This window comes from Sphaerodactylus townsendi, linkage group LG07 (assembly GCF_021028975.2).
Source record: "Sphaerodactylus townsendi isolate TG3544 linkage group LG07, MPM_Stown_v2.3, whole genome shotgun sequence".
Taxonomy (NCBI): Eukaryota; Metazoa; Chordata; class Lepidosauria; order Squamata; family Sphaerodactylidae; genus Sphaerodactylus; species Sphaerodactylus townsendi.
In genome coordinates, this window is record NC_059431.1 from 104556085 (window position 1) to 104582542 (window position 26458).

At 44.6% G+C, this 26458-nt stretch overlaps 1 protein-coding gene across 1 annotated transcript; it reads left to right on the forward strand.

The window, feature by feature from the left end:
• Positions 1-1326: 1326 nt before the first annotated feature.
• Positions 1327-19209, forward strand: CHRNA6 (cholinergic receptor nicotinic alpha 6 subunit). Its single transcript, XM_048503168.1, has 6 exons — positions 1327-1902; positions 4120-4259; positions 6720-6764; positions 9747-9856; positions 9962-10949; positions 18540-19209. Exons 1-6 carry the CDS (start codon positions 1824-1826, stop codon positions 18660-18662), a joined length of 1485 nt encoding a protein of 494 aa, XP_048359125.1. The 5' UTR covers positions 1327-1823; the 3' UTR covers positions 18663-19209.
• Positions 19210-26458: the final 7249 nt, after the last annotated feature.

The window sequence follows — 26458 nt, forward strand, 5'->3', positions numbered from 1 at the left end:
GCTCATTTGGGGCGGGGGGGGAGTTATCATTCACATATCAACTCTGCATGGATGCAGCTGCCAAACATTTCCAAGGCCAATGTGATGTATTGGTAAGATATGGGAAACCCAAATTTGAATCCCCATTCTGAAATGGGCTAGTGAGTCACTCTCTCAGCCTAACCTACCTACCTCACAGTGGTACTTTCCACCCAAATCCCTGAAAATGTTTGTAAAATGTTTTCAATGTCCCCCTCCCCTCGATTTGTTCACACTCACCCCCTCAAGACAATTCCTGGCCATCATTTACTGGTCGTTCCAGGTTTTGTTTTGTTTTACTCCTCTGTGGATCCGATGCTTCAAACTCTCAAAGCCTCATGTTGCGATTCTTCAGAGGTCTTGTCTTTGTCGCTAAAATTAACTGGCGAGACAACGGAGCACGCTCAGAAAATGGCACTAAGGAGGAAGTCTGGGGACTACAGAGAGGCATGGAAAATGTCTTTAGAAGATTGCATGGCAAGGGAAAATGTTTTGAAAACATTTTCAGAAAAATAATCCCTAAAACCCAGCATCCAATTTAAAATGTTTTCAGTAAAACACTTTGGGTTAAAGACGTTATTGAACTCCCCAGAAGAAACATTTTATTTCCTGCCTCAAAACATTTCATTTTGTTTGCGCAGAAGATACCAGTGTTGTTGTGAAGATAAAAGGAAGGAAAAGGAAAGGGTGTTGAAGGTTCCCACTTAGAAGAAAAGCAGGGTAGAAATATCTAAATAAACAAAGACCTATAAGACTATGAATTAGCCCTTGGGAGGTGGCAGCTAGGGAGGAAAGGAATAGGATATCCTGATTTCATAAAATCTTGAAAGCTAAAGAAGGTTTGTTACTTGGATGGGGGACCACCAAGGAAGGCTCCGTAGAGGAAGGAAATGGCAAACCATCTCTGCTTAATCACCCACCTAGAAAACCCCTTCCTAGGGTCACCATAGATCAGTTGCAATTTGACAGCACATGCCTACATACAGAGGTATATCTAGGGAAAAGGTATCTCATATGTTTTTAATGTTATTTATCCATATGGTGAGGGTGGGATGGTTCAGAGTGAATGTCTTGCATCTAAGATCCTTTACTAAAACATTGAATTAAAGACTTCCCACCTCACCCTTTAGCCAACTCTCTCGTCAAGTTATGATACTGCAGGTGATTAGTTAGATGGCAGCCATGTGACCAAAACAAGCTGCAATCCACCAATCCTCTGCCTGAGACACTGATGGGTTTAGTGCTGCTCCTGTACCTTTAAGGGAAGCTAAGCAGGTATAACTTTCCCCATGCTAGGAAAAGCTTCATTTTGGCATGTTAACCAGCTGTTAAAGACACAAGAGCAGAGCTGGTTGTCAAGGTATAACACTGTAAACACACTGGCTGCCTACAATACCTCTGCAGGGGATTTTTTTTTTTAAGCTGAAGAGTTTAAAAGATCCAGAGGAGTGCTGCAGCATTGCACAAGACCAGAGGCGATACTCGGGTTGTGCATTCTCCTGCACAACACAGCTTCTCTGCTAGAGAGCCTTTTACCCTTTCTCACACGCACTTGTGAACTACAATGAGTCATCTGACATGAGTCAATTCTGCCTTCTCTTAATTGGCAAACAGTGTAACTCTTCTTAAAGATGGTATAGGATGTTTTTATAAACCTGTCCTTTGGCTATGGCTGCAGTTCTGGATGCCAAACCGATCTTTTCACTGCAGCAATGAAGATCTAAGGGTCTTAAGCATCTAAAGACTTTCTTCCCCGCTTCCGCAAACCACATCTCCTGGAAGCAAACTCTTATCCTCTTCAGACAATGCAGCCGCAGAAATGGTTAGGATTTCTTTCCTTCACTTTCTATTTGTGGGCAGATGTGTTCCTGTTTCTCCTTCAAGGTAGGTTATTTGTTTCTCTCCTGGGTTTCTGGGTGGACCTGTGTTAACACTTGTTGTTTTATCCTTTTACACGCAGCTTGAAAGAAGATTCTTCGGTGTGAGTATGTGCGTGTGTGTTTTATTGTTCAGTATGTTTGGTAGGTGACCTAGATATTCTACTGAGGCAGGTTGCTTTCACTGTCATAAAATCAGTATAGTGAGTATAGTTCTTTTCCATACCATATGCTCTTTGTTACAACTTAAACGCTGCCCCCCTCCCGTGTACACAACATTATAGCCTATAAAAATCCCCTGCAGAGATATTGTAGAAAAATCATCTGCAAATATATTGTAGATATTGTAACAAAACAGTGAATGCAAACAATTATTTCCAAAGACTGAGGCTGTGGGAAGATGCTAGCATACCGCACGGCTTCCTTGCTTAGCAATAACCTTATTGAATTCCATCGCACTTCTGGGCAAACCTACATAGCATCAGGCTGTGTCCTTGCTATTACCCCACTTTGTGATTCATTTTCACCTCAGGAGAGCAAAGAGAGACCGTCATAAACTCCCTTAGCGGAATGTGTAAGCCTCTTAGCACTCTAGTTTCGCTGGGCTAAAGGTCTACCCCTTAGGGACTCCGTTAAGAGAAAGCTAATTGCCATTCTGATAGCTCTGATACCCACTGATATATTGGCCCAGCTTTTATACTTTTAATTTACAGATGGATGTTCAGAAATTGTGTTCAGGAAGCTTTATAAATACAGAAAGAGAGAAATGTGCAGGGGGGGAAAGGTAAATGCTTCCTTTTGTCTTGCATGCTAGGCTGTTAAAGGTGGAGGAGCAGGGCCAGGGAAAACAATATTTGCCAAATCCGTTGCCTATTGCTAGTCAGCATTTCCCAAACTTTTTCTAGAGGCCCTTTCACACTCCTTCCCTCTCCCCTTTACAGAAGAGAGTTAAGGGGAAGATCCGTGTGAAGTTACAGAATTACAGTCCCGAGCCCAGAAGTTGGTTTTTAACTTTCGTAGCAGCTCCTTGAGATGGTTAACAACAGCTTTATTTGGAGGCTAAAGTTGTCAACTGATCAGGAAAAAACAGCCTAATCTGATCCTCTGTAGTCTACATGCCATAGCCAAGCCCAGATTGGATAAGTCCTGGAGATTTAAAAGAAAAGCTCAGCAGGGAAGTGATGTCATAGAGTCCACCCTCCAAAGTTGTTGTGTCCTTCACACCTGGGTCCTGGACTGCAACCCTACTTCAGCAGTAGCCTGATGTGTAGAAATCTTCTGGGGAAGCGTTTCACCCCGTGGAGAATTTTTTTTTCTTGCTGACTTGTGCAGGGCTGGTGGAACAGCTGATAACCCTGTCAGCAAACATACTGTAGTTCTCTTCCTGTAAAGCTGATTCCTGTATTTATCAAGCTGCTGCACAGGAGCAGCCTGGCTGCTTTTTTGCTAGACAGTTGGCAACCCTTGTCAAAGGACAAATGCTGGAATCCTTCAAAACTGCAAGACCCTGTCAATCCAGATGCAAACATCTGCAAAAAAGCGAACAGCTAAGAAATCTGCTTCTCGGGCCCCATTTATAGGGAACTTTGATAAAGATTCTGAAGTGTTCAAAGGCTGCCTACCAGGCTGTTGTTAAAAGCAGAGAAAAAGGAGGATTGTGGAAGGAAGCATTATTTTTCGTGATATGCTAATTTGCTTACAAAGAAGGAGTTCTTAAGGTAGCCAGCTCCAGGTTGGGAAATACTTGTTGGTTTTGGGGGTGGAGCCTGAGGGATCTATATTTTAAATTCCATAAACGTCAGTTAATACACTTTTATATGCTAAGTTAATTCATGCATAATTCCTTTGTTACTTTATTGGTAGTCTACCTTTTTTCACTTTATGCAAAACAGGAAAGTTAGTATTGCATATATTTCTGTTTTAGTTATTTTCGGGGGTGGGAGGTGGGGATTCCCCATGGCTTTAAAATTTCCAGAAATTTTATTCTGAGTAGAATCAAATGTATTTTGTAGCAGAATAACATGAATATTCTTCAGCACTGAGTTCACCATGAAAACATTTACTATTATCACCAGAGAATAAACAAAGTTTAATCTTATGCATGTCTTTGTTATAAGTGGGATGAATAAATATCCATATGCTTAAATACTTACCTTTCCCCATTCCCCTTTCCCACTTCATCTCTGTAACTACTTTCTATTGATATTTATTTTTTTCTACTCAGATTGCCTAGCATGTAAATCTGAAGAAAGGCTGTTTCAAAAACTCTTCTCCCACTACAACCATTATATCAGACCAGTGGAAAATGTCTCCGACCCGGTTACGGTGTATTTCGAATTGGCAATTACACAGCTTTCAAATGTGGTAAGGCTAAACTGAACTGCTTTATCTTCATAAGAAGATTTTAGGCATACCTCCTGTCTTTTAAAAGTGACAGTTCCCTTGCCTCCTGTGGTTTTGGAGTTGATAGGTGCCAGACAGACAAGAAATCAGGACATTGACAAGCTTTATCAAATAGGCATGTAGAAACTCCAACATGCATGTAATATTCTGCACTCTGGGAGGATTTCCCAATTACTTCCTCAACAAGGTTGCTGGATTTCTCCATGTGCGCAGTGGAAAGCCAGCGTGGTGTAATGGTTACGAGCAGGTGAATTCTAATCTAAAGAACTGGGTTTGATTCTCCACTCCTCCACCTGAGTGGCAGAGGCTTATCTGGTGAACCTGTTGCGCTTCCGCACTCCTGCATTCCTGCTGGGTGATACAGGTCTTTGGAACTCTCTCAGCTCCACCTACCTCACAAGGTGTCTGTTGTGGGGAGAGGAAGGGCAAGGAGTTTGTAAGCCACCTTTAGTCTCCTTACAGAAGAAAAAGGTGGGATATAATTCCAAGCTCCTCCTCCTCCTCTTCTTCTTCTTCATTAAATAATGTGCATCGTCCAGCATAAGATAACAGGAAGTTCACACATGCTTTGTACTTGTACTAGATCTCCAACTCAAAGTTTAGATCAGGTTTTCCAAATGTGGTGCCCACAGTCAGCACCCATTAGCATCTTTTTTTGCACTTGCCAGGTGTCTTTTGGAAGTAGGTAGGGTCAGGTAGGGCTTTTGCCCAGCAGAGCTTCTGACCACTGAAGATGTGATTAGCTGTGTGAATTTTTTAAAATGTTGCTTTGGCAGCAGCGGTCACCGCATCACAAGTCTCTGTACTGTGGTATTGAAGTTAAGCAGTAGTAAATTTTGTGACAGCCATTTTGTTGCTGTGCCCACTATGCTGTGCCAGAATTTCAAATGTGCCAAAAAGGTCAAGGATCCCTGGTTTAGACTTACACACACCTTGCATCTGGTTCCATTTTCCAAGTGTGGTACTCAGAAGCAAAAGAAACTATATTACAAGCACCATCAAGCAGAGAGGATCTCTTCTACATGCAGGAAGGAAAAAGAACAGCAGCACTCCAGTTAGCTTAGGCCAGACCATACTCAGTCTGGGTTGGCCAACACACCAGCTCGTCGGCCATTGCTAAGGCCCTGGTTGCTTTTCTGAGTCAATGGGTTAGCCCAGGGGTCTGCAACCTGTGGCTCTCCAGATGTTCATGGACCACAATTCCCATCAGCGCCTGCCACCATGGCCAATTGGCTATGATGGCAGGGGCTGATGGGAATTGTAGTCCATGAACATCTGGAGAGCCGCAGGTTGCAGACCCCTGGGTTAGCCTATCAAACAGTCAGTGGCCCTTTCCGCACAAACCATTTAAAACTTCGTGCAAACTTTTTTTTTAAGAACCATTTTGGCTTTTTTGGCACACCTAGCATGGAAAAATAAAGCATTTCTGGAGAAAAATGTTTTTTTTCTCATCCACTTGTCCCACCAGCCATTTTCTGCCGCTTGTGATTCTCCATGCCACCCACCATTTGCTGTGTTTCCCACGGAGATGTCCACTGCTTGAACTGCAGCCGCCTGTCATTTCAGTGTTGAAAGCACATAAATAAAGTTAGTTTTCCCTGCCAATTATGCACACATGTTGTTTTTCCTTTTTCCTTTTTGTTTTCAAAGAGGTGCCTTCGAAGCTACAGGGACTCGAATTATGTGCATATTGCCAATTCTTTTTTTAAATTTTTTAAATAATTTTATTAACAAATCAACATAAATCATACATACATTATTGAAATACTTTTAAAATATTACAAATACCCTTCAATTAAATCATATCTACTTAGTCATCTTATTCCTAGTTCCTTTTTGCATCAACTAACATTACAACATCATCTTATAGAACTTTTATAACATATCATATTGCCAATTCTTTTATCGAGCAATTCCCATTCACATGATTTATCAACCCTTTTATTTCACTGGTTATACTTAATTCTATTGATATTCTAGCTGCATTTGGGAGGGTGCATGTCAGGCAGATGTATACCTCCCTATATGTAGAGTATAGGGCAGTGGTGGCGAATCTTTGGCACTCCAGATGTTATGGACTACAATTCCCATCAGCCCCGGCCAGCATGGCCAATTGGCATGGCCAATTGGCCATTCTGGAAGGGGCTGATGGGAATTGTAGTCCATAACATCTGGAGTGCCAAAGATTCGCCACCACGGGTATAGGGCAGGGGTCTGCAACCTGCGGCTCTCCAGATGTTCATGGACTACAATTCCCATCAGCCCCTGCCATCATAGCTAATTGGCCATGGTGGCAGGGGCTGATGGGAATTGTGGTCCATGAACATCTGGAGAGCCGCAGGTTGCAGACCCCTCGTATAGGGTGTCTGTGGAACTATCCCTGAAATATATCCATAAAACATTTGTTTTTCTCTGCTGCAGGATGAAGTCAACCAGATTATGGAAACCAATTTATGGCTACGACACGTAAGTGAGCCCTCATACACCAGAGTGGGTTTTACAGCAATGCTGAGCTTTTGCGTGTATAGTTATAATAGGGCAAGGCCTAAAAGAGATACTGGCATAAAGAAGCCATAATTCTTCCAGAGATGATAACGGCTCCCTAATTGCCATAATAAAAATGCAAAATAAAAACGTTTTTGCCATGTATATCTACTTCAAAGCTCTTCAATTGCTCGTTAAATGAACGAGGAATTGCCTATGTATTGTGATAGGACAGTTAAGTGTGAGATTCTGTACCTGTACAAAAAAAGCTTTATAAACACGAATTGGATTTTCGGAATATTTAGTCACAGGTTTATTTCCTACATGTGTATCCTTTCCTCTAAGGAGCTCAGGACCAACCTAAACATTCTGATATACATACCTCTGCCACCAGAAAATGGCAGCTATGAGTCAAAATCTCCCCCTCCCCTTCACATAATATCTGGTAAAACTTCCTGATGTTCTGACAAACCAAATGTTCTGAATTTCCCCATCCCTGATCTATGTGTTGATTATCAAAGGCTAATTCCGCATGGGCCAAAAACAGCAGTGTGAAAATGATGTGAAAACAGAATAAACCCTTTTACACCGTTTTAAACCCTTTTACACCATTTTCACACTGTTTTCACACTGCTGTTTTTGGCCCATGCGGAATCAGCCAGAGGGAATGAAGCAGTAATACTTACATACTAGTATGACATACTAGTTCACTTCTGTTTTGATTATGGCCCACAGGCCATTCAGAAGCAGAAAAAAACCACTTTTATAAACAAGTGCACATATTCATTCAGCTTCATTGTACTTATTGATGTGCATCAAATTCAAGGTGACCAGCCATCCCGCTTTTGGCGGGACAGTCACACTTTTTGGCAACGCGTCCCGCGGGGTTTTAAAATTTCCCCAATTACTAGGCAGTGTGCCAGCGGGAGTGCGCACGCGGCCGCAGGAGCGCACTGCCTTTTGCAGCGCTCCCCGGTTCCCTGCCGTCACAGGGCGGGAAACAGGGAAGCGCCCTAGAAGGCAGTGCAGCAGCGCGGGAGGCGCACGCGGCCGCAGGAGCACACAGCCTTTTGCGGTGCTCCCCGTTTTCCCGCCCTGTCACAGGGCAGGAAACCGGGGAGCGCCGCAAAAGGCAGTGCGCTCCTGCGGCCGCATGTGCCTCCCGCGCTGCCGCACTGCCTTTTGGGGCGCTTCCCTGTTTCCCGACCGGGGAGCACCGCAAAAGGCAGTGTGCTCCTGCGGCGGCGCGGGTGTGCGTGCGCACCCCACGTTACAAAATTAAAAATCTGGTCACCTTAATCAAATTACACACCCTTTATATTAGCTTTGGGCATTTTCTATGTATCTTATTAAAGCTACTTTAGTTGCTCTTCAGTATGATCCCCCTCATAGAATTCTGTGGTCTAAATGATTCATGGGAAGATATGGGGGGAAAGGGGAGTTGGAGAAAGGACTGGAAGTCCCAACCCTCCTTTTAGCTAGCCATCTGGAGTTCACCCCAACAAGAAACCCCACCTCTACAGCAGAAGGCCAGGATCTGGTCACTGACACAACTTGCGGGTCATCCTATGAGGGTCATCAGCAAATTCACTGCAGTGGTAAATGACCAGATCCTGGCCTTCTGGCCCTGACCACAGGGAATGCTCTCTGATGTGGCAACAGTAGCAGCTAGCCTTCCATTAGGGTTGTTGCAGTGGTGGGATTCAGCCGGTTCAGCCCGGTTCGGGCACACTGGTTGTTAAAAGCCCCCTAGCTCCTCCTCCCCTGAGAGAAAGAGTGAGGGGGCTTTTAGCACCTCAGAGCCGAGCTGGGCAGCACTGCAGGGTGTGGAGCAGAGGGCTCCGGCTCAGCTCTCCTCCCCGCCCTGGGTTCCTGGGGCAGGAAGAGACTTGCGAGCTGGGAAGTGCTGGGGAGGGTGGAACAGAGGGCTCTGGTTCGGCTCTCCTCCTGAGCCGGAGCCCTTTGCTCCACCCCTTTCCCAGAGCTGCCTGGCTCAGCTGTCCTCCCTGCCCCAGAAGCCCAGGGCAGTGAGGAGAGCCAAGCCGGAGCCCTCTGCTCTGCCACCCCAGTGCTGCCCAGCTGACTCGGCTCTCCTTCCCACCCGGAGGTGGAGGTGAGGGGGGCAGCATGAGAAGTTGGGGGAGGGCAGCCACCCGGGGGGCACGGAAAACTCGGGAGGGCAAGGTGCTTGCCTGCTCTGAGGCTCTGAAAGTCCCCTCACTGCCCCTCCCCTGGGAGAGGGGGCGATGGGCTTTTAGCACCCCAGAGCAGCCAGGCAGCAAGGCGGAATCTATCGTTAAAGTATTTGAATCCCACCACTGGGTTGCTGGCTATATGTTGGGAAATTGCTGGAGATTTGGGGGTGGAACCTGAAAAGGGTGGGATTTGGGGAAGGGATGGACCACAATGGACTCCCCCTCCAAAGCAGCCATTTTCTCCAGGGAAACTGTTGCCTAGAGACCTACTGGAATTCTGGGAGATTTTCAAGCCCCACCTGGAGGTTAGTAACTCTACCTTCCATACCAACATGGATGATTCTAGAGACCCTGGGAAAGCAGCAAGAAGAAGACTAGGGATGTGAGGGGAACCTGCCTCGGCTACACAAAGCCAAGGAGGACTTACTTCCGGAGTCTGTAGCTGAGATGCAGCAAAGAGGCAGGAGAGAATGAATCAAGTGAAGGATGAGATCTTCCCTCTCTAAATAATTGCGGCCCAGCAAGCCAAGTGCAAGGACATCCTAAGTTAGTAATGTAGCACCTGCCGAGGAGGAACGGATAAAACTTGCATTCAAATAAACTTCAGACTCTTCTAAGAGTTAGTTCCTGGTTTCTACTAGCAAGAAATCAAAGACCTATTCCCAGAGGCTCAGGGTGCTGGATAAAGTCGTATTGTACAGGCTCTGAGAATCAAACCACAAGAAACATGAATATTCTAGCATCAAAACTTTTACTCTTTCTCCCTTAGATATGGAACGACTATAAACTGCAGTGGAATCCAGCAGAATATGAAGGGATCGAGTTTGTCCGAGTGCCGGCAGATAAAATCTGGAGACCTGATATTGTGTTATACAACAAGTACAAACTCTCTTTCCTGATAACTTTTGGGCATGTTATTTTTTAAAAAAACATTGTTTGTGTTTTAACATTGCAATTCAAACTACATTCTGTCTGTATTTCCAGTGCCGTTGGAGATTTTCAAGTGGAAAGCAGAACCAAAGCTCTTCTCAAATACGATGGCACAATCACTTGGACGCCCCCTGCCATCTTTAAAAGCTCCTGTCCCATGGATATCACCTTCTTCCCCTTTGATCACCAGAACTGCTCTCTGAAATTTGGGTCATGGACCTATGATAAAGCTAAAATTGACCTTCTCCTTATTGGTTCCAAAGTGGATATGAATGACTTCTGGGAGAACAGTGAGTGGGAAATAGTGGATGCTTCTGGCTACAAACACGATATCAAATACAACTGCTGCGAAGAAATCTACACTGATATAACCTACTCGTTTTATATCCGAAGGCTTCCCATGTTTTACACGATTAATCTGATCATCCCTTGTCTGTTTCTTTCATTCCTGACTGTGCTGGTCTTTTACCTTCCTTCTGACTGTGGGGAGAAAGTGACTCTGTGTATCTCCATCCTGCTTTCTCTAACAGTGTTCCTGCTGGTAATCACAGAGACAATCCCCTCTACTTCTCTGGTAATCCCACTAGTGGGGGAATACCTGCTGTTCACCATGATATTTGTGACACTCTCTATTGTTGTCACTGTGTTTGTGCTGAACATCCACTACCGGACTCCCACAACGCACACGATGCCCCCGTGGGTCAAAGCTTTCTTTCTCCGTCTTCTTCCCAAATTTCTAATGATGAAAAGACCCCTGCAGAAGCGGGTTGAAGCCAAAGCTAAAAAACCCAAAAAGGGCAGTAGCAGTAAATCTAGCAAGCCAAAGGCCAGCGAGTGTGGAGAAGAGAAAGTCCCCAATGAACACAAGTGCTGTCACTGTGACAAACCCAATGAATCCACCACTGGCAAGAAAAGTAAACCAAGCCACCAGTCTGCAAAACGGGCAGCTGAACAAGGGGAATACCCCCCAGAAATCAATGAAGTGATTACCAGTGTACAGTTCATTGCTGACAACATGAGGAGTCAGAATGAGACCAAAGAGGTAAGAACGATTACTTAGCATTTGTCGGCCAAAGAGTCTTTGGTGCCATGTATGCTTTCTCAACAGCAGTCGTTTTCCCACTTACCATCTGCTGCGCGCTACTGTTGTCAAGTAGCGCGGGGTCCCCCGGCACTCCCCACTACAGGGGCAGAGACAACGCAGCCCCCCCGACGCTGCCGCTGTTGCACCCCCTCAGCGCGCGTCATTCCTGGCGCTCCTCAAAATGCCGCCTTTTGATGACCCCGCGCAAAGCGTGGGGTCGTGGGGAAGCCTGGGAGCGCGACAGAAATGATGCACGCTGAGAGTAGCGTGCAGCAAAGGGGGATCGAGGTAAGTGGGGAAATGACCAGCAAGTTCTGTTGAGTTCAGAAGAGTTTGCTCCCAAATATATGCTGCTTTGGAGTCTTATCTTTAAGCCAAAAGACCTCAGCAATGGCAATGGGACCTCCAGAACCTGTTTCAGTCGGTGATGCTGCCCCAAATCTTTGTTATGTCCTACCTTGGCTCAGAGTGATTTTCAACCATTATGGTAACATCTATGTCTCCAAAAGGCTCCCAATCCAGATTTCCCTCGAAACATGTCAATGCACTGATGCTGGTAATAAGGCATTGTCAAGAACGGCTGTAGAAGTTTATTAATGATCGTTCAGTCTCAAAGGAGGGTGTTTTCTCCTCCATAAATACTGAAATAAGGTAAGACATAAGGCATCCCTGTAACAGTACAGGCCAAAGCCACTGATGTGTCTATGGTTGATTCAGCTTAAAGTTAATCTAAATTGCTGATAACAAAGTCACTTAGGATTGCAATGGCGAAAGACTCAGTGGTCTCCCATGAGCCATGTCAATCAATACAATTTCAGCGAGCCAACCACGCTCTGTGCCAACCCTCTCAATACAGACAGTCACTACTTCGTAGGAATAGGGCAACATGTATATTTTCCAGCTTCGGTACTTGTGATCAGAAACCAAGGTTTTTAGCAGTCCATGCTTGTATGAAGCAAAGCTGGAAAAAGCATATTATCCTATTCACACCAAATGGCTACTGATCGGATCAGGAGGATCGCAGATAGTGTCTCCTCCCATTACACTAAAATCATAACTGGGAAAAAAATAGTTGGGGGTGTCTTTTCTCACTGACATTGCGCATCCTTAAAGAGAAGAATAACGCAGTACTATTTCAATCCATAGCCGCAGCATTTAACCCAGCCATTCTCAACTAGGGTTCCGTGGTACCCTGGGGTGCCGTGAGCATGTCCCAGGGGTACCGCGGCAACACTACCGCCCCCCCTCATTTTTGTGGTGTCTCCCACCGGCGCCAGCAAGGACATGGAGCTGGCCCATGAGACAGGGCCTGCCACAAGGTCAGCAGCCACCCCCCCTCCCAGTGCTTCCCTTCACCCTGGGAGGGGAAGGTGGGGGGTATGGCAAGCAGGGGCAATGGGAGGGGAAGGTGGAGGGTGGCGACAGGGGCACCGTGAGATATGAAGAGTGAGGTCAAGGGTACCCTGACCTCGAAAAGGTTGGGAAACACTGATTTAACCTATAGTATTTGCTTCCCTACAGAAGCATTACCCCGTGGGTAGTTCTTAATTCATGTAGAGTTTTCAGTGTTGTTTTGAAAGATTGTAGCTCAGGGATTCTTAAACTATGGTTCATGGTTCACTGATGGTGTGTGGAATCTATTCAAGTGGCCGTTAATAGCATGAGGAAACTGTTGAAGGCACTTCCCAGAGAACGCCAGATGATACACTGAAACTCGGCTCCTTCTACATTCTGATGTAGGTGTACTGACATGGGGTGAAGAGAAAGGAGAAATATTGCTAAATAACAAGCAGACATTATATTTTACTACATTTTTATCTCACCCTTATTCCAAGGAACTCAACTCTTTCAAAAATTTGAATGCTGCCTCTTCAAACCTGGCTAGCTATGGAAAGCAATATCAAGCTGCGAATAAAAACAAGTCAAATGAAACACATCATGTCAATAAAATCAAAACAACCGATAAAATAAATAAGAATGTGTCAGTAAGAACATGCCAGTAAAGGCCAGCCAGGGTATGAGAGCATAAAGCACATAAAACAAATACAGCAGTCTAAAATAATATTGATAAAACAGTGCATAGGGTCAGAGCAGACAATAAAATACCATAAAATCTCTTAGGCCCCTTCCGCACACGCAAAATAATGCGTTTTCAAACCACTTTCACAGCTGTTTGCAAGTGGATTTTGCCATTCCGCACAGTTTCAAAGAGCACTGAAAGCAGTTTGAAAGTGCATTATTCTGCATGTGCGGAATGAGATTATGTTAAAAACCTAGATAAAGAGACATGGTTTTGCCTAGCACCCAAAGGAGAGTAGGTACCAGGCAACCCTCAAGGGGGAGGGCGTTCCAAAGTTGAGATGCCACCACCAAAAAAGGCTTGTCTCTGCTCACCCACTGCCTTACCTTAGCGGGTGCACACTTAGCAGTGCTTGGAAAGAGGATCTTCCCTCCTAAATATTATCTTTGTGAATTATGTTAGACTGAGAAAGAACTGGCCCCAAAGTCTTAAAAGTTTGTGGCTGAGCTGGGACTTGAACCCACGTCTCCCCAGTCCTAGCCCAACTCTCTAACTATAATGGTGTGCTCTCTTTCACAAAATGTGTGCATGCTCCATGTCACTTAGTTCTTGTCAGTCAGTTTGAAGATGCTACTACTCAGAGCTCATTGGAGAGCACTTTTTCCTTCACCCTGAGCTTTGCAGGTCAGTTGCGCTAGGCCAGCAGTGGTGGCGAACCTATGGCACGCGTGCCAGAGGTGGCACCCAGAGCTCTCTTTGTGGGCACATGCGCCGTCACCCCAGTTTGGGCACCAGCAGTGGCAAGGGGGAGAGGGGTGCGTGACGCTTTGGGCGCGTGCTCCTGAGGGGGCGTGGCAAGGGCATTCTGGGGGCATGGCGGGGGTGTTCCGGGGTGTTCCGGGGGCATTCCAGGGCAGGACGGAGCAGACGGGGGAGTGGCAGAGGCAGTTTTCCCTTGCTCCGCCCCGGCACTCACTCTCTAAAAGGTTCACCATCACTGCGCAAGGGTTTAGAAAGAACTGAACTTGTATTCAGAAACTTTTCAACCACTTTGCCAGAGGGTTTTCACACCCCAGTGCGTAACAGTTTCCACTGTAATTTATTTTACCTCAATACCCTTCATTCTATAGCATGGATACTTTTATGGCTCGTCTTCATCATCTGTATCCCCATCTGCCTTCTGGGCTCGAATGGAAAGCTTGCAACATTTTCTGCCTTCTTGGAGCTTATATAGAATTCATTGTCACTGGGATAATAATCTCAGTGGGATCTTTGACCATCTGTTGTAACGTAAATAATGCAATTACTCTGGGAGCTATTGAAGGTAAAAAGCTCCCTACGTTCTCAACAGAAATGAAGGGTGCTCCGTAAGGAGCAAAAAATCTGAATTTATGCAAGCATCCCTGCAGTGATTACCCATGTCAAAAAAGCTTTTGAAGAAGGAGAAGGAGAAGGAGAAGGAGAAGGAGAAGGAGAAGGAGAAGGAGAAGGAGAAGGAGAAGGAGAAGGAGAAGGAGAAGGAGAAGGAGAAGAAGAAGAAGAGGAAGAAGAGGAAGAAGAGGTAGAAGAGGTAGAAGAGGTAGAAGAGGAAGAAGAGGAAGAAGAGGAAGAAGAGGAAGAAGAAGAGGAGGAGGAGGAGGAGGAGTTGGATTTATATCCCCCCTTTCTCTCCTGTAGGAGACTCAAAGGGGCTGACAAACTCCTTTCCCTAAACACCTTGTGAGGTAGGTGGGGCTGAGAGAGCTCCGAGAAGCTGTGACTAGCCCAAGGTCACCCAGCTGGCGTGTGTGGGAGTGCACAGGCTAATCTGAATTCCTCAGATAAGCCTCCACAGCTCAGGCGGCAGAGCTGGGAATCAAACCTGGTTCCTCCAGATTAGATACACGAGCTCTTAACCTCCTACGCCACTGCTGCTTGAGGACAAACATACACCAAGTTTTCATGTCTGCTCCACTTGCTAGCATGGGAGTTAGGGTTTCTATCTCTGGATTGGAGAATATCTGGAGATTTGGGGGTGGGGCCTGGGGAGATTGGGGTTTAGGAAGGGATCGACCTCAGCAGGGTATAATACCGTAATGTCCACCCTCCAAATCTGCTATTTTCTCCAGGGGAACTGATCTTGGCCATCTGGAAATCAATTATAATAGCAGGAGATCTCCAGGTACCGCCTGGAGGTTGGGAACCCTATCTGTAGTGACGGACCATTTTCCCCCCCCCTACGTGCTCCATTTTAAGGATTCTCCAAAATTGGTTTTGGATCATGGTATCCATGTTGGTCTACAATCGAATGGCTAGATTTGAATCCAGAAGCACTTAGCTTTGGTTTTTGAAAGCTTTTACCCTGAAAATCCGGTTGGTTTCTAAAGTGCCACTATCTAGCTGTCCCAAAAGTGGTGTGTCACAGGACATGCTCTGCTCTTACTGTCCTTTGCGAATGAAAACGTTATGGACTAGAAACGCGACACTGCTATTTTTGAAAGGAAGCCAGTTCGACAATGGGTGAATACCAACCTTCACAAAGCAAGGACTTAGCACAGGGTGCATGTGATCACTTTGGTGGTCTGGACATCACATTTCTTTGCTTTTGAAGGAACAAAATGGTGAAAAATAACCATCTCTGCTATGCCATCCACTATAAATAGGAAACATCTTCTGGCAAATAGCCAGAATGGAGGGAGGGACCATTCATACCAGTGGAAAACTGATCAGTTGGCAACACTAATGGTACCATTTCAGAGTGCAAGATGCTGAAACTTTGAAATCCCTGCAAATGGATGAGGAACACATCAGGAACAGCGCTTATTATTGGTTGTTGTGGGTTTTCCGGGCTGTGTGGCCGTGGTCTGGTAGATCTTGTTCCTAACGTTTTGCCTTCATCTGTGGCTGGCATCTTCAGAGGTACATCACAGAGAAAAGTCTGTTACACACTGTGCAGGTGAAACATTAGGAACAAGATCTACCAGACCATGGCCACACAGCCCAGAGAACACATAACAACCAGTTGAATCCGGCCGTGAAAGCCTTCGACCGTGTAAGCCTTTTCTTACTTACAGGGATTTTGCTTACCGGTACTTGGAGGGATTAAAAAAAACCATTTGCAGAGAATGTATTGTCAAATGCTTTCACGGCCAAATTCAACTGGTTGTTGTGGGTTTTCTGGGCTGTGTGGCCATGGTCTGGTAATGTTTCACCTGCACAGTGTGTAACATACTTCTTTCTGTGATACACCTCTGAAGATGCCACAAATGCAGGCAAAACGTTAAGAACAAGATCTACCAGACCACGGCCACACAGCCCAGAAAACCCCAACAACCAATTTATAGATAACTTTCCAAAATAGCATTCCCCAGCTGCTGTCTAATTTGGTAGAATCCCTTTTATCAACTTGGGATTCTATCATCTGATCCCACTGCATTCATAAACAAGGTCAGAACTTTTTTCCATATAAGCGATACAGGTGTTCCTTTTCTCTTTACTGCAGTTTAGTCTGCTTGTTCACCATTCCTTGCTGCATGTGGGTATAAAAATCATTCATGGGAACTTCTTAAATAATAATGAGGTCATCCATTTTCTTCTCTTGAAATTATTTACCAGTGCAGGCAGGGGAGGCACCTTCTGATAGGGGGAGAACTGGGGTGGTGGTGTCTACAAACTTCTACCTGGGAGACACCTGCCCCTGAAATATTCCCTCACTCCACTAAGTCAATAACAGAATGGCTGTCCCCTACTACAGGGATAATTTCATGCCTTTATTACATCAGCAAGGAATATACTAGCCCCCAGCTTCCTCTCAGACCTATTTGTTTGTCCAGAAACCAACACACTTTTTACACCAAGCAAAGCATCAAGAATGTAGTAGTGGTCAGCATATCTACTTAATAGATATATCTACCTAATTCCGACCATTTGGTGGGCATGTTGCTAGTGAAATGTTACTCGTTAAATAATGCTGTTTTGTGGAGCTCTGTTTATAAGTAAACAAAGGGGAAGATGGCTTTTAAAAATGTGTGTCAGCAACTGTGCTAATGGCTTTGCTTTTTAAAACTGATAAATATTTCATGTTTAGAGAGATTGTGGGCTTTTGGCTGGAGGGTACTGAGTAGACACTTTGGAGTTCAGCATAAACTGAGGGCCTGATCCCAGGACGGTGTTAAATCAGTGATGCTCTATTGAATTTTGTGGAACTTTGCTGATGCATGAGAATGAACAAACCGCTTTAAGGAATAGCTAAGAAAACAGAGAAGTCTAGATTGCAGCTTCAAAGCTAAATTTCCATTAAGCATTACACTAAACAACAGCAGAGAAAGACTTCTTAGCAGATTGGGGTTATTTGTTAAATGGGATTATTAGAAAGCATCTAGTACTCCTTGTATCAACCTAAAAAGAAGATTATTACGGAACAGGGGAACCGTGGCTATCATTGTTCCCTACAAGAGGAAAACAGAAAATAATTTTAGCCCAGACAGTGGGAGTGACTGTACTGTGGAGGTCTCGGGGACATGATAGGAAGATAGAAGTAAAAAAGGCTGCCTCTGCTCTTGTGTTTACCACTGAGCAATAATCCTGATAGAAAATTGGCAGAATTAACACCAGGATCAGTAGCTAGCTGCCTGTGAGCCAGATCTGGCCTGAGTGGTATTATCCAATTGCCAACACCAAAGGTGAGTAGAAATTATTCGTATCTGTGATAAGGGCCTGGCAGGTGGCCATTTTGCAATCAGGAGCATAGCGTTTTATCCCACCACCTAGTATTCCCTTTGTCAAAGCAGCCCTATGCTAAAACTGGTTGCTTATCAGGTGTTTTAACAAAACATAGTTCATGTACTGGATACGTTGGGCTTCAAAATATAGCTCAGCATGCTGTAAAACCATGTTCTTTCACACATTGGCCCTGCCAGCTGCATTGAGGGTAGCTGTATATATTATTTAAAAACTGGAATAGCTTTCAGATCATAAGCTTACTGAAATCGTATTAGTCAGCAGCATGAAAATAGGATGTGATCTGGTTCTGTGTGGACCTTCACCAGGCAGTGGCGGAGAAACACACATAATAGAAGAAGAAGAAGAGTTTGGATTTATATCCCCCCTTTCTCTCCTGCAGGAGACTCAAAGGGGCTTACAATCTCCTTGCCCTTCCCCCCTCACAACAAACACCCTGTGAGGTAGGTGGGGCTGAGAGAGCTCTGAGAAGCTGTGACTAGCTCTGAGAAGCTGTGACTAGCTCAAGGTCACCCAGCTGGCGTGTGTGGGAGTGTACAGGCTAATCTGAATTCCCCAGATAAGCCTCCACAGCTCAGGTGGCAGAGCTGGGAATCAAACCCGGTTCCTCCAGATTACCTAGATACATGAGCTCTTAACCTCCTTCGCCACAGTTCCATAAACAGAACCTCAGAATGAAGTTCTAGTGATCCTGATGGGGCAGGAAGGCAGGATACACGTTTTGTAAACAAAACAAAAAATTGTTGCTTGAAGAAAAATTAAAACCTACTCGTTTCTAGTGAAATAATGTACGTTCTTGTATATTGCAGGTGGAAGATGACTGGAAATACGTAGCCATGGTGATTGACAGAGTATTCTTGTGGGTGTTCATAATTCTCTGTGTGTTTGGGACCGCAGGATTGTTCCTACAGCCCTTGATAGCAGACACATAATAAGCGGACAGTTCAAGTAGTTCTTTTGTTTGATCACGTCAAGTTCCACCTGCATCCTCACCATTGTTCAACATCATATTTGATGTACCGTAAATAGAATGCCATCTTCAGCTCAAGGCAGAAGAGCAGAATTTCCTTCCTCCTCTACACAAAGTGTTTAAGCCAATAGTTTCATTCGTTCCATCTTCAGGGAAACCTTACTGCATTGCCTGATCAGCTGAGGAAGGTGGATTTAAAAAGATTACCTAAAAATACATAGATGTCTATGTAGTAGTACTTTCCTTAGAAGAAGCGAGGGGAGGATCCTACGTGGTATTTAGTTTCTGGATGATTTGAAAAGAGTGTTTTTGTTTTCAAATGTTCCTCATGGGGCTGGTTTTTGGAGGGGAGAAGAGTGTTGGGGAGAAGGATCTTCACCCTTTCCTCGATTGTTTTTCCACACAAAAACCCAAAACAAAACAAAAACGCCACCCTATCATGAAAGCAAGCCTGGGAGAGCCACGCTTGTTTCAGTAAACATCTGGGTCCTTTTCTCCAATAACTCCAACCAGCTGAGTTCTCAACGATTGATTGAAAAACAGAAATCAATGAAATAAAACATAAATGCAATTACTCAGCTGAATACATTCCCTTTGGAAGTTCTTTGTCCCCATTCCAGGAACCCATGGTCCAGAGATCCTTCTCTGACCACGTCTCAAGATGGAATCCAAAAACCTTTGTTTTTCCCACTCTCAGGAAAACTCTGTTCAGGCCACGAGGTAACTTAGGCCTTTGAAGTTGCATCCTGGCACCTTTGCATAGGATCAAAGACCCAAGATGCTTTTCACAGTCATATGTGATTTCCCTGTGCTGTAGCGATAGCATCATTCCATGACACACTCCATGTCACAATTGCTGCCTCTCTAGTGAAACGTAAGGGTCTCCTTTTTTCCTCCAATGGAGGTAAAACAGTTTGGGTTGACATTTTGTTTCTGGTGCGAACTGGACAGGAGAAAAACATGAAAGAGCGCCACTCTGAGTTGTCTTTCCCTTCAGAAAGTAGATCCAGTGATGACATTTAGAAGGGTCAGTTTTTTAAGATTATCATAGAACAAATTGTGTTCTGGTCTGAGGCCATGAAAACTAGAAAAGAAAAACCTACTTAAAATTAGGAGAGGACTTCCAAGCCTATCTTTGGAACTGTCGTGGCTTGAATCCATTGGAGATGTGTTACTTCGTTTTGATCCATCTGTGATAGTTCTGCCTTCTGAATATTAAAGCTTTTACTGACCAGCCTATAGAAGCCTGTCTATAGATTAATGATTTATTTTGACATCCCATATTGGAATTCTAGATCAGGGGTAGGGAACCTGTGGCTCTCCAGATGTTCAGGAACTACAATTCCCATCAGCCTCTGTCAGCATGGCCAATTGGCCATGCTGGTAGGGGCTGATGGGAATTGTAGTTCCTGAACATCTGGAGAGCCGCAGGTTCCCTACCCCTGTTCTAGATAGTCAAAACAAACAAACTGTGAAGTGGTTAGACATGGATCCATTCTAAAATGCTTGAATGAGACATTTCCCAGTAGGCGTTGGGCAGCCCCATCCAACAGGTCAGGTGCCCAGCCATACTGGCCGCTGCTTCCAAGGAGACTTCCTGGTAGTGTGGGGAGACTACCAACATGAAAATGCCTCCCCACCACCAAAAATGCCTCCCCATCACCACCACCTTCACTGGGCTTAATGGACTTATGCCACTGAAAAGGTCCAAAGCCCCGGCCACCGACATGATGAGAACAAAGGCCAAAAGGAAGCTGGCTAGCATTAGCTCCTCCCCCAGCCATGTCCCCAGACCACGCCCACTACACCAGTGGGAGCACAGGGATGCTGGCATGATTGCAGCACCGCTTCCTACCACCAGAGGGGGCTGTGGCAGCTGAGTACAAGCAGATTTGCCTCTCCACCAGGGCAAATGCCCCAGGGAGGGCATACCTGGGCCAGCCCTACATCACTCCCAATGGTGGATTTACCACCCCGTTGGATAGGGCTAGAAGTCAGCTACAGAACAAAGCCAAGTCATGTCCTCTTTATGTACTTTCTTTAAACAGTTTTTCATGTGCTCATGAATGTCACATAAATACAACATCAATTTCCAAAATGTAATTTGTGAACTAGTTTGCATGTCGTTTGTTCACTGCAAATTTTGTCACATTTTTGAAGGCATATCAAGGGAATTTTAGCTTAGTAGTCATTTTACATGTTTGATGGGTATAGTTGCAAAACTAGATGGCTTACCTGGCTACCAAGACAAAGGCCTGTTTCCTTGCGATGAAAACATGTGCCCCCACTGGAGATGTAGCAGGCAATATTTGTAATATCTATTTATTTACAAATTTACAAGAAGAATATATAGGTAAGCAGTAGATTCGTGCAGAATAACTACCAGTCCTGCATCAGAAGCACAAAGAACAACAGTTCTCCCAAATGCCTTTTCATCCAAGTTCTGATAATTTCTCTGTCCATTTACCAAGCCACTTTGCCACACACACACCTGCACACAGACAGAACACTGCCTTCACACTCTACTTTGCAGATAGATTGTCCATTAAGGAAACACTTCCATCTATTTACTCACATTGAGGGAGAACCATCTGTTCAGCTCTGACCATTACTGAGATAATAAATTTGACAGCTATTAGAAATATGTGTTTGACTTAAGGGCCTTCCTATGTTCATTTGGCCCATGGGTGATTTTTCCCATTCAATATCCGCTAGGATATGTGGAGGAGTGTTCTACAGTACCAACATCTGTAAGGTCACCGTGCAAAGTCAGTGGTAGATTAAAAAAACAATGGTTCATTCTGTGCAGCACAAATAAGATACCCTGAGGGCAGAAAAAGGGCATATTGGGGAGAAACTCTGAACAGCTTTTCCCCCCCAAGATGTTCTTATTTCAGCTTGAGTCATCCTATTTTGAGGACACAAAATTACCAACCTTTTTGTCCCCAGGTTGTCTGCAAGTTGTCTCTTTTTCCTGTGCAGAGCTTAGGAGCTGAGGAGACATTTTATTTTTCCTGCTCAACTGTTAAAGCTCTTCGCAGTTTCCTCCAATGCTCATGCCTGATATTTTATGGTGCTGCAGTGATTCTCTGTGCGTGCAGCCTTTTGATGAAGGTTTTCCTGGGATGTTTCCTCTGCACGCTCCACTCCTGGGTGCCTTTTTAGCCCAAAAAGTACATGGCTGTACTCAGCTCGTTCTGTCAATTCCACCAATATATGGTTGGGCTCAGTTCATTCTGTCAATTCCGCCAAGGTATAGTTTATAGAATATAGTTTCCCCTTTCTTATTTTTGATGAGCTATCTTCGAAGACATGCAGACACAATGTGAAAATCAGCTGTGCAGAAGCAGAGCAAGTGGAAATTGTACCTGGGGCGCACATGCACCCCATGCCCCTGATGCGGCGTTGCCCAGCCCCGCCTGGCCCCAGAATGCCCAGCCCTGCCCAACCCCAGAACGCTCCCGCCATGCTCCCTCCACGGTCCAGCTACGCCTCCACTGCTGCTCCATCCAGGGCGTTACGCCCCTGCCCTGTAGGCACTACGCCACTGCAGTTGTGATTTTTATATCATGTATTTGTGTCTTTGAAGATAGCTCACATCAAAAAAAATTTAAAAGGGAAAACTATACATTGCTGAAATGGGCAGGGCAGGATGTGTACAACGTGTACTTTTCAGGTTGAAAAGGTGCCCAACAGCGGAACCTGCAGAGCAAACGTCCCACGAAAACCTTCGTCAAACGGCTGTAAGCTTGGAGAATCACTGCAGCACCATAAAATGACAGGCTCAAGAGCTTTAAACTCAAGTGGGAGGAAATGACGAAAAGAAATGTCCTTTCTTGTCCGTGCTATCCAGACAAAAAAATTGGAGGTGGCTCTTTTAAAGACATACCCAGGACGTGCTATTTGTGCTATGGACCAGTATTGTGAAGGATACCAGCTTCCATTCCCCTACTTTTGAAAACTGATTAATAAAACTCTGCCCAACTGTGTCTTGACTGTTTTTTGTTTCTTTCTGGGAAAGAAAGCTATGGAACATATTAAGCTTGCAATGTATATAATATGCATTAATTCATACAACGAGCACACAGAAGCCACAGTCTAACACAAGGTTATGAATGCTCAAGCCACTTAAGCAAATAGGCTCAACCACACCTGTCAGAGCACTTCAGTTCATTGACTATTCAGTTAAGGGATCAGCTCTGAACTTTATTCATTCCTAAATTTGCAATTATTATTTAGTTTTGAATATGTTTGTATTTTTCCCAATGTGTCACAGCTTAATAGAATAAAGTTGGTTTCAAAAAGCGATTTAATGTTATCATTATTCCAAATGGGTTTGTAATTTTCTGTTTTAAGCATTTAACAGTACTGTCCTAAGAAGAGTTACACACCCTTCTAATCCATTGACTTCAGCGGCCATCAAAGGATATAACTCTGCTTAAGATGGCACTGTAGAAATATGTCCAGGACACAAGCTTTTAATACAATCTGCTACTGATATTCACACAAAGAGAGAACAGATTATATCCTACTTGGAGAAGCTGCCATTGTTCATTCTATGCTTCCTGATATTTCCCTTCACATAAAAGCTTTTGTCTCCTTTAAGAGAGATGAACTTGCACTTGTGTAGTCTGGAGCAATGATCTCAAAGATGGTGTCTACCAATGCACTTTCTGGCATTTATTTACTGCCCACTTCCTCGGAGTCACTTCTATACTCCTTCGTTATTCATTTTTCAAGTTCCTTTAATCTCTTTGCCTTCTGCTATTTCAGTGGTGGCGAACCTATGGCACGGGTGCCAGAGGTGGCACTCAGAGTCCTCTCTGTGGGCACGCACAAACAGAGTCGCCCCCATCCCCCACACACACATCTAGGCTGGCCTGGGCCGCTGGGCTCGATTATTACCATTAAACCTAAGACCTAGTTTTGGGGAAGCAGTGTAGGTAACCCTGTTATGTGCTGGTAAACCCCACTGGTTTTCATGCTTTTGAAGCAACTTAAAGTGTGGCGATCGCTCTGTCTGGGAGAGTGTTAAGCATTTGCACTTTAAGCTGGCAATGGGAGAGCACTTCTGAGTGAACCCTCCTAGGGTCATGATTCACCCATTGGAAGAGTTGCACGGTTGCTTCAAAGCAAAGCCACAGACTACCACCAAGGTTACTCCCAAGTAACACATGCCTTGGAGCCAACTGTTTTTTCTAAGCTAAAACTTCAGTATTCAGGTTAAATTGCCGTGTTGGCACTTTGCGATAAATAAGTGGGTTTTGGATTGCCATTTGGGCACTCGGTCTCAAAAAGGTTCGCCATCACTGTGCTATTTCCTTTTCACATCCATTCTCCATCTTCTGCTCTTCTTTCTCTCTAAAGTATCCCTCTCCTTAATCCTTTGGTTCATTCTCCAGCCAACTGGAAGATGATATCAAAAGGTGATGGGAAGAATGAGCAATTGTGGTTTTAGTAGTGCGATTGGTAGGAAGAGAGTCATGCTGCAGCTGCCCTTCCATAAAATCCAGGCAGTAGCCATGGCTAGGTGAAAGGTATCTGAGATTGGCTCTGGTTGCCTTCATTCTAGGCCTGTATTTGCCACAACAACAGCTCACTACCAGCAGAAAGGCAGGCAGGGAACTCTGCAAGTTGTGAAAGCAAATATAAGCCAGAAGAAACAAGAGAAGAAGAGTAGTTGAACCCCCAAAGTCTGAACGAGAAAACTTAACCCTCCTTCCTTCTACCTATCACATGCAGAAGACCTTCACACATAGCCTGATAAATTGACTAGCCTTATAAATATATAGAAGTAAATAATTCAGCAAACAGCCACTAAAGAAAAATCCATTAGCAATATGTAATCTGATAGAGAGGTGGCAAAATGAATCTTTGGTGAAAGACAAGAGAATTATACATACCCAAGTTTCTCTACTTTCATCTGTGAAACTTTTAATGGTACGCAGAGCAGCAAGAATTGGTGATATCTGCTAATGCTTTTTTCCCTTAGAAAATCCCATTAACAGTTATGAATTCAGAGTACAATAAACAGTTATTAATTTAGACTTTAATATTCCACAAAAATCCCCAGAGAAGTTGCCCTATCAGTAGCTTTATTAAACTTATAAAAACATGCTGATATAGAAAAAATCCTACAGAGCCCTGCATAATTGGCCCGATCAGCACTACACTTTTATGTGCATTTTATACCACCTGAAGTTATAATTTTCCCAAAGAATCCTAGAAATTCTTCTTTTTTTTGTCTGGTTACTTTCTGCCCTGTGGTACAGAGTGGTAAGCTGCAGTACTGCAGTCAAAGTCTGCTGACAAACTGAGTTCAATCCTGACAGAAGTCAATTTCAAGCGGCCGTCACAAGGTTGACTCAGCCTTTCATCATTCCATGGTCGGTAATATGAGTACCCAACTTGCAGGGTAAATGACTGGGCAATGGCAAAAATAGTCTGCCAAGTAAATGTTGTGATGTCACCCCATGAGTCAGTAATGACCCATGCATAGGGTGTTTGCATAGGGCCATTTACCTTTACAGTCTGTTAGAGGAACTCAGCTCCATCAAAACTACCAATTTACATCTGTAGTGCAGATACAGTTTGTACCAGAGACTTCTTTTAAGGTCTGCTATGTAAGTTTGGTTCTAGAATGTGCAGAAACTGAGACACTTACTCAAACCACCTACTTCCATGCAAAAGTGCAGTATTCAGGGGCTACAGTGTACAGAGTACAAAAAATGCTGGGTACATGTTGACATTACTTCCAGCAAAAACCCAGTTGCTGAAATCCTAGAGCAGGGGTCCCCAAACTACGGCCCAGGGGCCAAATGTGGCCCCCTGAAGGCATTTATCTGGCCCGCCAGGCATGGCGGCGATGGCTCCATTCATGTGCAGTGGGGGCTTGAGGGAGAGGAGGAACCGGCCCCAATGGCTGTTGATTGCAATTACATGATGGCACCCCCAAATCTCCATGAATTTTCTGACCCAGAGTTGGAAATCTTACATGTGGCAACACCTGCTCCGCCCTTCCCTCTCAGCTACTCCATGTGTTGCTCTCAGGTTTTCTGTTCCGCCTCACTCCCATTGGCATCAGCCAGGCTGGTGAATCGCTCGCTGGCTGCTAGGGTGGAAAGAACCCAGGAAGATACCTGATCCTGGGTTAGATGGAATGCTTCATTGGGAAAGTTCTGCTTTTTTTTTTTTTTACAGGGGAAGGTATTCCACAGCCTCCCCAACAATATTTGGAGCCCACCCTGTACTTGACATACTTTGGTCACTGTTCTAAAAATAGACCATGACAGAAAGGCTGAAAGGTGAAATCAAACATTTTACAATCATTTGGGCATAGGAATTTGTTCATAGTTTTTTTTAGTCCGGCCCTCCAATAGTCTGAGGGACAGTGAACTGGCCCCCTGTTTAAAAAGTTTGGGGACCCCTGTCCTAGAGTGTCCACAATGTCACTTCCAGATTTTTGCTGGACACATGCCTTACAACCATAGATCAACTTCATTGTAAGAACTCCATCCTTGGCATCTCCAGTTAAAAGGACAGTAAACAATGTGAAAGACCTCATCCTTACTCTCTGGACAAGTAGTGCTCTTCTGAGTGCACAACTAATTTTGATAGATCATAAGTCTGACTCAGGTGTTCCTAGATTATCAGTTGTCCAGCTGTTTCTCTTTTTTTGACAAATGGTTCCTTCTACTTAGGGTTGCCAGCACTGTCTTGGCAAATGCTAGATTTTGAAGGAGGTGACTGTTAATGGTG